The sequence below is a fragment of the Mandrillus leucophaeus genome, unplaced genomic scaffold, assembly GCF_000951045.1.
Source record: "Mandrillus leucophaeus isolate KB7577 unplaced genomic scaffold, Mleu.le_1.0 Scaffold86, whole genome shotgun sequence".
NCBI classification, from domain to species: domain Eukaryota; kingdom Metazoa; phylum Chordata; class Mammalia; order Primates; family Cercopithecidae; genus Mandrillus; species Mandrillus leucophaeus.
The window spans coordinates 1,529,518-1,540,197 of NW_012109363.1; the positions used below are offsets into that span (position 1 = coordinate 1,529,518).

The 10,680-nt window shown below is 51.4% G+C and overlaps 1 protein-coding gene across 3 annotated transcripts in view; it reads right to left on the reverse strand.

The window, feature by feature from the left end:
• The window catches only part of BIN3 (bridging integrator 3), a 50,932-nt gene extending 48,141 nt beyond the window's left edge, over window positions 1-2,791 (reverse strand). Inside the window, exon 1 of one of the 3 annotated variants that reach the window (XM_011968807.1) lies at window positions 2,696-2,791. In XM_011968807.1, coding sequence (XP_011824197.1) covers window positions 2,696-2,703 — 8 coding nt within the window. In that variant the 5' untranslated portion in view covers window positions 2,704-2,791. The remainder of the gene's footprint in view (window positions 1-2,695) is intronic. The other 2 variants (XM_011968808.1, XM_011968806.1) reach the window with 2 other exon arrangements.
• Between the last annotated feature and the right edge of the window lie 7,889 nt (window positions 2,792-10,680).

The window sequence follows — 10,680 nt, forward strand, 5'->3', positions numbered from 1 at the left end:
GAGGAGAGAGAGAGAGAGAGAGAAAGTGAGGAGGGGGGCAAATGTGGGAAGGAGGTGGGGCAGAGGGAGGGAGAGAAAAAGAGAGCAAGGGAGAGAGAAGCATTTGGCTTGAGGCCAAGAAGTGAATCTGTGACATGAGATGTGACTATCAAAGGCCTTCTTCCTAGTAGGACAGACCACTGGGTCACTCTGCTGAAAGGCAGATGGGTGTATGGATGGTGGCTGAGTGGATGGGTAGATGGTGCAGGAAGACAGCAGGTACCCACTAAACAAACAGGGGGTGGGCGGGTTGCCTGCACAGAGCAAGCAGGGAACAAAGGCCTCTCACTCTTCATGCAAAGTCCACAGTGTGCAAAGGGCATCAATATTGGACATTTCTCACTGTGACATTTTGAAAGCTCAGCCTAGCCCAGAACAATGGTTACCCTCTGGGGACCATGGGCCATGTGCCCCTGGGCCTTATTTAATGATGGCTTGGCACAGCCCATGTACTTGGTGAACTTGACCTTGGGCATCAGCCTCCCATGATGGCTCTACGTCACTCTGGTCTCTTCCCCTAATGAGAATTCCAGTCTCACATGAATGGATGGATTCATTCTGGGGGCAGGAAAACCGCTCAGGGAGTGAATCAGAAGGACCCAGCCCCGGTCTCCTTGCCAGCCATTGAGCTAGGAACTGAGTGTGATTGTGTGCCCAGGCGCCGGTGCTGTTCCTCTCTTTGAGAGGGTCAGAGTCCACGCAAGAGATGACGTAGAAGCCCTTTAAGGGGGAAGAGAAAGGAATCTCAGCTTTGAGGGACAAAGCCACCCTTCTGGTTGTGACTCTCAGTCTGAGGAGGTACCAAGATGTGCATGTACTGGTAAATTAAAGCTACTAGATGAAAATCTCAGCTCTTGTTAGACAGTTGTCAATTTCAATTCTCTCCAACCTGACAGGCTAACCTTTAAGGAATGGGCTACTATTTTTTTCAGAAGGGAAACTTTCTGTGAGACAGGTGAAAACAACCTGTTGCAAATCACCCAGAGAATCATTTACCTTTATTAGTTTCTGCTCTGCTCTTCTCCCAACTTGTGAAGCAAAGACAGTAAATGTCAATCTAGGCAATATAAAGCACCTGTACTGCCTGCTTTTCACTGTGAAAAATTAGGCAAGAACACTCTAAAGATTCAAGACACAGCAGCCAAGAGGACATCTATATCCCAAGACTGGGGGCCCAGAATGACACTGAAAGGACGTAATTCCTCCAGGAAAGGGAACTGAAGAACTGCCGCTTTGCCCACCACTATCTAGGTTATCACAAGACAGGAAAGGTAGCTTTTTAAGGCTCCAGCCCCCTATTGGCCTCCTGGAGCAAATGGTGGAGGTAGAAGCAGCAGCTCCTGTGAGGGCTTATTAGGGCATTGCTTCGGGCTTCCCTCACGTGCTAGCGGTGATTGTCTCACACTTGTCCATCAATCTTGGTCTAAGAAACAGGTGGGGGAGGGGACAGATGGTTTGCATTTTACTTTAGAGCACTATCCCTGACACTGACTGACATCAGCTGCTTGTGGTCTCCACTGATGGCCAAAAGTTAAACTGCAAAAGTCTTCCTGAAGGATATTCTACCATCTTCATTCATTCATAACTGGTTATCATGCACTTTGCATAAACAAGCACACTAGACTCTGAGGACAGAGTGGCAAATATGTTCCCTATGCCCATGGGCTGATTAATCTTGTACATCTCTGGGGGTCAATTTATTCACACATTATAGTTGAATCCCCTGAGTTCCAGGGTTGTGGCTATACAGGTCCTTGGGCCTGACGGTAAGGTAAGGTCCTGCATATGAGTATCCTCTAAGAAAGCCCCAGGAAGGCAGGCAAGTCACAATTCTCTCTTGTGAACATAAATAATCGAGAGCAACAAATGGGGATTGCCTTTTGGGCAAACTGAGTCTTACAAAATAAATACACCATTATGAAGTGTCTACTGTGACCCAAGTATCACATCATTCTGCAGCAACTGCAATTATGACTCTATTACTCTAAGACTCCCTGGCTTCTTTTCTTATGGCATGATAGTTCCCATAAGTTTAAACTTAACCATGCCTATTTAGAGGCCAGGCAGTGAGTAATAGCCCTGGAATGATTAAAACCAGTCCAATCCCACAGTGGGAGGGTGTGTGCGGGGTGTAATTCTGGCCCCTTTAAGAAGAGAAGCAAGTTTTCCTTGTCTTTTGAAGACTGTTAAGTCGTGCAAAGGATAGTTACCCAAAAGGGAGTGGGTTTTGATTAGTGAACTGGGTCCAGGCTGCCACAGAAAGGGCCACAGCTCTGGAGGGACTGGCGCGGGGCAGAGATGCCCACAGGGGAGAAAGACGACACTGACTCCACCTCAATGGGTGTTTAAAAAAGGAGGGAACAAGGAAGTCCCTCACTTCAAGGAGCTAGGAGGACACGAGTCCGGCAAAACAGGGGTCAGACGCAGAGTCCCAGGCTAAGAGGATCCTCCGCCACTCTCCCAGGGAGTCCTGCTGAGAGATGGCGACTCCGGGAAAGCACCCAGGGAACGACCCTAGGGCAGGGGCTATCGGGCCTTGCTCTGGGGCGGAGGGGTCGCGCGGGACCGGGGAGAGCCGAGACGCGGCACTGACGCAGGGCCAGGGGCCTCGCGGGTCCGCGGGTCCAGCAGCTCCCGCCGCCCGGGCCTCACTCACCAGCTCATGGTCCCGAACCTGGGCCTGCCGCCGGGGTCCTCAGCCACAACTCGTTCCTCTGGGATCACTTCCGGATTCAGCCAGTCTCCAGGAAGTGACGTAGATCCCGCCCCTCTGCCCGGAAGAGGCGGTTGGGAGGCGGAGCCCGGCGCGTTAACCCTTCTGCTGCAGCGTGCTGGCTGTGCAGTTTCGCTTGCCGGCGACCCTCTGGCTCTGGCCTAGCACTTAGAGACTCAGGCTGCAACGGGTGATGAAGGGGACCTCTGGGGCCGTTTTCTGCCTTCAACACTGACTCCTAAAGATCTTTTCACCGGTCCACGCGGGGCCCCTAGCCAGCCTGTTCTGTCAAGTGGTTTCTAATCCAGATACAGTGGCAGCAATTGTCTATGGGAGAAGAAGCCATTGGGGATGGAGAAGGTGGAAAACTTACATTTTCTGAATGCTGTTTCCTATCTTTTACAGTTTGTACACCACACATGCATTACCTGTTACAAACAAATGGACGTTTCCCCTCCAAGATGGCACAGGGCTCTGAATATCAATACCTAGGTCCTTTTCAGGTTGGAATGTTCTGTAGATTTATTCAACACGAGAAGATGCAGAGTATGGGTTGCTCCCTGCCATTCAGCACTTCCCTTTGGTCTCCTCTACAGGACTCAAGTGATGTAAATTGCCCCATTCTTTCTATTCCTTCATTTAACTAATATTAGTTGTACTAATATTAGTGTCAGGTACTGAGCCAATCTTAGGATATAACCATCTCAAGGAAATATCTGCCCTGCCCTTGTTCCTTCCCAGAGCTACTTTCCTGGAGGGAGAGACGAGCAGGCAATTACAGTCATGCTATATGATGGGATAGAATGAGGTGTGGTGGCAGCCTGGAAAGGGACCCTGAGGCAGCACATGGAGTTTTAGGGAAGACTTCCAGGAGGAGCCAGTGTGTAAGCCAAGCCCTGAAGGCAGAATCAGGGCTAGCCAGGTGAATCTGAGATGAGGGGTGAGGAGGCTCCAGGTAGAGGGAACTTACCATGGCTAAGACACAGACAGGTCCAGCAAGCAGCTGACTTGCCTTGGGTCTCCTAAAGTCAGAATTCAGGGCCTTGTGGCTCACAAGTTGCCTGGGATTCTGGGCTGACTTGGTTTCCTCATCCCTTAGCACCTCCCTGCCTTAGAAGAGAGACAAGAAGGCAGTGAGTCCTGTGCAGGTGCTGCTGGGCCCCCAGTGACCTTCTCTCTAGGAATTCTCCTTCCTAAAATGGACCAGGAGTGCTTCAGGTACTGCTTAGGGAGTTGTTAATCAATGACCTAGCGTGAAAGATATGACCAATGACCTAGAGCAGAAGTAGTGTATGATTTGTTCTGACCTCCTAGGGTGGAGTAGAGGGCTTGAGCAGGAGGGGTAGGAGGGTGGGCCACAGGATGGAGTCTCTCATTTGTGTTTTCTGTTTCCATTCTTGAGAGTCCATGGTTTGACTCAAAGTTTCCAATGGAGGTTGGGTCCCCAAGCACATCATGCAGATCAGCTTCATTACCATGTTGTTCCTCAGGAAACAGGCCAAAATGAGAACAAGAGCAGCCTTGAAGAGTAAGGAGGACGAGGAGAAGTCACCAAAGGGCAGCCTGGGCAGAGAGTGTGGGTGAAGGGAGAGAGAGAGTCCTTGCTGCTTTGCAGAGAGTGTGATGGATGGAAGGGCTGTTGTGGGTTTAGGAGACTCCTGGCATTTAGCACCTGTGAATAGTTCTCCCACCTGCTTCCTCCCTTCCCCATGTTCTGCCTCCCTCAGTTATGCCCCACAGGGATAATTATTTCCAAATTTTAGCCTAGGTAACTGCCATAGCCTAGGAGAAGTCTGTTTCAGGGCTGGAGGACAGTGGACACATCTTAGAGGTCTAGAATGGATAAGTTTTGAACTACAAGTCTGGAGGAGTCTGGGACTCTATTTCTAGTTCCACCTTTGACACTGTAACTGACCTCAGATAAGTCACATCCCCTTTGTGGCCTTGGTCCCCTCATCTATAAGATGGAGTGGGTAGATCACATCCCCAAAGTCTCCAACATTACAAGGTTCCAAGTCAGCTGTCTTGTTGACTCTAGAGACCCTGGGGAAATAGGAGAATGGGAAAGGCAGGTGAACAGAGGGGCAAGCCCAGAGAAGTGGGCAGGTCTGAGGAACTGGCGATATCTTGGATAAAGCTAAATATGAATTTTTCTGGGGCTGTGCAGTTGACAAGTCACCTCAAATCTTTAATGCCACCAGCAGGATCTTTGAGGTTACTAAAAAGAATGGTGTCCTCCCAGGAGTCTGTCTGGAATGTGCCTGCTTGGTCTCCTTACCTGTGGCTCATTCACTCAGCTAGAGGGGCACTGGGCTGAGGAGGGACAGTCAGGCATCCTGCTGTCCTGAGCCTGCTGTGCCATGAGGCATTGATCCCTGGGGAACTGAACATGGAGACACACAAACACTTCCCACTGTTGTGAAAAACTCAGCCTACAGGGTCAGGAGCTATGTCTTTCTTATTTATAACCAAAGGGACAGCATGATACAGATTGATCCTGCCCCTGCAGGGAAGGAATGGAAAAGAGAAAATTGGGTTTCTAAGTAGAAGCTGAGAGAGGAGGCGCTTTGGGTAGAGGTGGATGCTCCTGGTTTCAAGCCTTGTAAATACTGATTCTTCCCCAGAAGTCTGAGCCTGAAGTTAAAAGAGTGTTCAGGTGGCAGAGGTCTACTTCTGGGCAAAGCTGTTTATGAGAGGAAAAGCAGCAGCAGAACCTGCTCCGCCATCAGCCCCCAACTTTTCCTTGGAGTTTTTTACTCCGAAGTTGGTAAGCAGGTACTTCCCCATGACCCTCATCTCTGGGATTGTCATGTCCTGTCCTCTCCCAGCTTTTCCCACACGGAAGTCTAGGGCTGGCCCCTGAGTCTTTCACCATACCAACTCTCATTAGTAAAGAGTGAGCATTCCCAGAACCTGGACCTGGGCTGTCAGGGGCTTCATTAGAGCACCGGGCTAAGGCTGAAAACTGAATGTGACAGGGCCAAATTGGTGGGCTCAGCTCTCTTGGAGCCCTAAAGGTCTTGATTCCTCAGGGAGGCTCCTGCAGATATTCAGACACAGGCCTTAGGTTTCTATGTGGCCTCACTGCCCCACTTCTCCCTGCTCTGCACCTGCTCAGTAGGATGTCTCAGAACAATAGCTTTCCCAGGGCCTTTGAGGGGCAAGGACATAGGAGGAGCAAGGGTGGGAGAAGATGGAAGAAATCAGGTGAGATTTCCAGTGGCAGGAAGCCCACACGGACTGTTCAAAGCTCAGGGTGAAGTGACACATCAGAAGCCAGACCAGCAAGAAGCGGGCAGAACCAGGAACGCCTGTCTGACCTGTGGCTCTGCCTCCAAGTGGCTTGAGGGAGTCTTGTCCCTCCTATGGACCTCATTTTCCTTAACTGCAATGGGAGAGGTCCAGGTTAGATCTAGGATGGGGAATGGATATCATCCCATGTGCCTGCTCTGATTGTCTGCCTGGAATGTAGTGTTGAGGATTCTGGGGAATCTGCCATCAGTGGGGAAGTTCTGTGATTGATTAGTCATGTCTGCCTTGGACAAGAAAGGGCAATGAGATGGTTTATATTCCACTTTATTGTTATTATTTTTATTATAAGTCAATAATAATTGAGCACTCATGACATGACAGGCACTATTCTCTGCAGTTCACATTTAATCCTTGCCACAACCCTGTGAGGTGGATACTACCATTATTACCATTTCACAGATGATGGAGCTGAAGTATAGCCATGAAGCTGTAGTATAGCTTCATGAAGCACTGAAATGGGGTTTCTGACCTGAGTACCCTAGCTTTGATCCATATGCTTTTGCCACTACAGTTTGCCATTTGACCTCCAACAACCTATGGTTCTGTCGAGGCACAGTCAGGTCAGAAGCCAGCAGGCAGATGGAACCAGGATAAGCACCACTACTAAATAGCCAGGTTGTGGATGGAGGGAGTACCACCCTACGACCACGGTGCCAAGCTGGGCCTCATCCTGGGAGCTTTTATATGCTTCCTCCAGCACGGAGAGCACCAGGCCAGCAGGTGGCAGCACCGGGCAGGGTGAGAGGAAAGGGCAGCCCCTGACATGGCATGGATGTCCTTCAGGGATCAGAAGGCCCAGATGTTGGGGAAAGCAAGAACAAAAGCGGGTGTGGAGGAAGGATACCCAAGGGCCCAGAGAAGGAGGAGCCCTGGCCTCTGACCCGCAGGAGCTGCCACAGCCAATGCTTTGGTTCCACCCAGCAGTGCAGGCCTCTCAGCTTGCATCTCGTGGTGCCTGCTGTGGGTTTTTTTTTTTTTTTTCCTCCACTCTGGGAGAATGACTAACTTTAAGGACTAAAAAAAAAAGTGTTTTGATTACACTGCCTTTTTACCAACTGGGAGCATTAGTCACCGTGGATTGCTGCAGATAACGGGGAAGGCAAGCAGCACCCCCTCCTCCCCCTCCTTCTCTCTGATTAGCTCACAGAACCCAAGAGGAGACTCGAGTGAGGGAGAGTGCACCAGTAGGGAAAACAATCCCCCCAGGATGATATGTTCCCTGGGCATCAGGCCAAGGGTTGTCCAGGCTGGGCAGCCCCCTGACAGGTAGGCTCTAAGATGCCCCCAGACCCACAATAGGAGGTGCCCACTGGAGAGAACTGGCAGGAGGACCACTGAGTCCAAGGCTCCTGAGATTCTGAGTTGGGTCTGGATGGCCTATTCCTCCAGGTAGCTCCAGGGTACACCCAGAAGGGGAAGTCAGAGGAAATCACTGAAGACATGGCTCCTGAGGTGGGGCTCAGGATGGCTGTGATGTGGGGCTCATGCCAGGCTGTGGTGTGGCTAAGGCTGCTGCCTTGAGCTGGGGCCCTCATGGCTCTAGCTGGGGTTGAGACATTCCTGGGAGGTGAGGTTGGTGCTCACGCTCCACTCCCCACCCTTTTGCCTTCTCCTTTCTTCTCCATCTCCATGGGGCAGTATCTAGTACTTTTGACTGATGTTCCTACCCAATGCGGCCCTCTTTGCTCCCACCTTGGCACTGGTGAGGCTGGAGAGCTAAGGTTCTGGTCTAGCCTGTTGGTGCAAGGTGTCAGAAGTGGGAGCACTGGGCCCTGCTGGGGAAGGCGCTGAAGCAGGGAGAAAATGGTGCTGGGTTGCTTGGTTGTTTTGGGGGCAGGCTGACCTTGTCAGTCCTAGTCTTTTGGCCCAGCCCCTCAGCCCATTCACCACCCACCCCCAAATGCTTCACTCTGGAAAGCAGATATTTATTTATCTGAGTGGCCTTTCAAGTGACAGGGCCATGAATATTTGTGTAAAGAACTTTAAGCATTAGGACAAATAACCTTTTTACTATAACAGGAAAGGAAGAGACAGAAACATAATTCGATTTCTGCATCTCTCAAGATCCGAGTATTTCATCTGAATGTAGCTGCTGCTGACTTTCTCTTTGCAAAATAAAGTATTCACAGGTATTTGGTCTGCTCTGGCCTCAAAAAGCTTATATGGCACCATGTTACAGGAAATGAGGTCAAAAGAGTGGGAGTGGGTGCTCCTAGATGGAGATGGTCTGTGAGATGCCCCACCACAGCCTCCAGGATCTTAGCTGCAATAGAGAATGTCCAGCCCTGGGGCTGCCTGTGGTTTGTTCCCTCAGCCCCGCTTTGCTTTCCTGGGCATCCTAGAGCTGGCGTATGGATGCTCCCAACCCCCATTCTCTGCCCTTTGCAGTTCCCAATAATAATACCCACCATTGTAGAGTCTCGTTGGCACTGGGCGAAGCATTTTACATGTATTAGATCATGTATTCTGCAGTAACTTGGTGAGGCAGCTCCTCTGATCATCTTCTTTTTACAGATGAGGAAACCGAGGCTGAACTAATTGCCCAAGGTCACAGAGTTGGCTAAGTGAGAAGGAGAGGCATTTAATCCCAGGCTGCCTTGGAGCAGAAAATAATGTAGCAAAAAGGGAGGAAGCTAGCATTTATAGTAGACTCACTTTCACAGTCATCTCATTAGCCATTGCCGCCTCCCTGAAGGAAGATGATGAGGCCTGGTGAACTGAAGGTCAAATCCAAGTCCCTCCTGATTTGGCTGTTGCTCTGTCCAGAGGTCAGCAGCCAGGGGATATCCCCTGACCTCAGAAGGCAGTATGGGAGAACAGGGTTTGGGCTGACTGTGGGTGCATAGAGTAGCCTCAGGACTTTTGTCCCCTGGCTGGGATAGCCATCCACCCCCAGCTGAAGCCACAGAGCATCCCAGGTGAGCATAGCTTGTAGGAACGCATGGCTTTCCTAGGGAATCCTTACAAGTCCTACGCGTGAGCAGCAGGCCTGGGGAGAGGGCAGGACTGCCCCAGCCTGACCTTGTTGCAGGCCTGGCTGCCCAGCGTCCACCCCCTGCTGCTGTGGTGGAGACAGCCCCCAGACACCGGCAGGGCAGGTGGTAATTATCCGCGGGCACTGATTACACCACAAGGCCGGCAGTGCCCCAAATAGCCCAGGAGCTCAGCCCGGGGGAGGAGAAGGGTCCCGCTGGGGAGGAAGAGGCAGAACCAAGGGATGCATAGTGTGGATGTGTTAGGAAGGACTACAGGGCTGGGGGAGGATTTCATACCAAGGCCTGCACCTTTGGGGCAAGCCAGGACCCTCAAAGAAAGGGATGAGGTCCCACTGCAGCAGCCTGGCCTAGAGAAATTAGATGGGGCACATGCCAAATCTGGTCACAGTGAAAAGGTGGTAACCAGCATGAGGGGCATACGGAGAAGGCCTCACTGATGGATAGGAGGAGACAGTGGTGCCACTGAGGCCAGGCCAGCTGCCACCCTCCAGCCCTGGCCTGCTGTACCTCTGGACTAATCAAAGAAGGCACATAGCAGGAGGGAAGAGAGGCTAAACAAGCGCAGGAAGGCTCCCATTGGCACCAACGCCCTCTGCCAGGAAGGTCAGGACAAGCAACGTTAGTCCGTGGTCCCCTTTTCCAGCCTCAGCTATCCTTTTCTTTTCATGGAACTGCAACTGGCCAGGCCCCAGGGATGGCAGCACCAGCAGAGGGGCCCTCCCCCCGGGGTCCTCTTCAACCAGAAACAAGTCAGGCAGTGGTGGGCTTCAGAGGTTGAAGGCCTGTGGCAAGGGGCCTCATGAAAGAACCATCCTCAGGGCAGGGAGGCCTGCATTGCTGCCCCCTTCATTTCTTTCTTTCTTTTGTTTTTCTTTTTTATCTTTTTGAGACAGAGTGTTGCTCTTTACCCAGACTAGAGTGCAGTGGTGTGATCATAGCTTACTGCAGCCTCGACCTCGTGGCCTCAAGCGATCCTTCCCCCTCGGCCTCCCAAAGTGTTGGGATTACAGGGAAGTTCAGTTTCTCAAGCAAGTGGTGGGGTTTGGTGGGCTGTGCCCTGTGGGCCCTTGGGTGGCATAAGAGGCAGACTCCTTTGGGGGTCTCTCTGACTGTCCCCAACCCTGAAGCTGGATCTTTTTGAGGTTGCTTCTCAGCGAGCAGCGTGAAGGCCTGGAACAGCTGCGTGGGAGGAGGCATTGGATACAAACAAAGGGAGAAGAGAGGCACCCCCTCTCACCATGCACCCCATTTTTCTTCTTATATAAGCACCAGTTCTTCTTTTTTTTTTTTTTGAGACGGAGTCTTGCTCTGTCACCCAGGCTGGAGTGCAGTGGCCGGATCTCAGCTCACTGCAAGCTCCTCCTCTCGAGTTCACACCATTCTCCTGCCTCAGCCTCCTGATCAGCTGGGACTATAGGCGCCCGCCACCATGCCCGGCTAATTGTTTTGTATTTTTAGTAGAGACGGGGTTTCACCGTGTTAGCCAGGATGGTCTCGATCTTCTGACCTCATGATGCACCGGCCTCGGCCTCCCAAAGTGCTGGGATTACAGGAGTGAGCCACTGCACCAGGCCAGGAGGATATTTATTAATTATTTAGCTGCACCGGCCCAGTCGGATT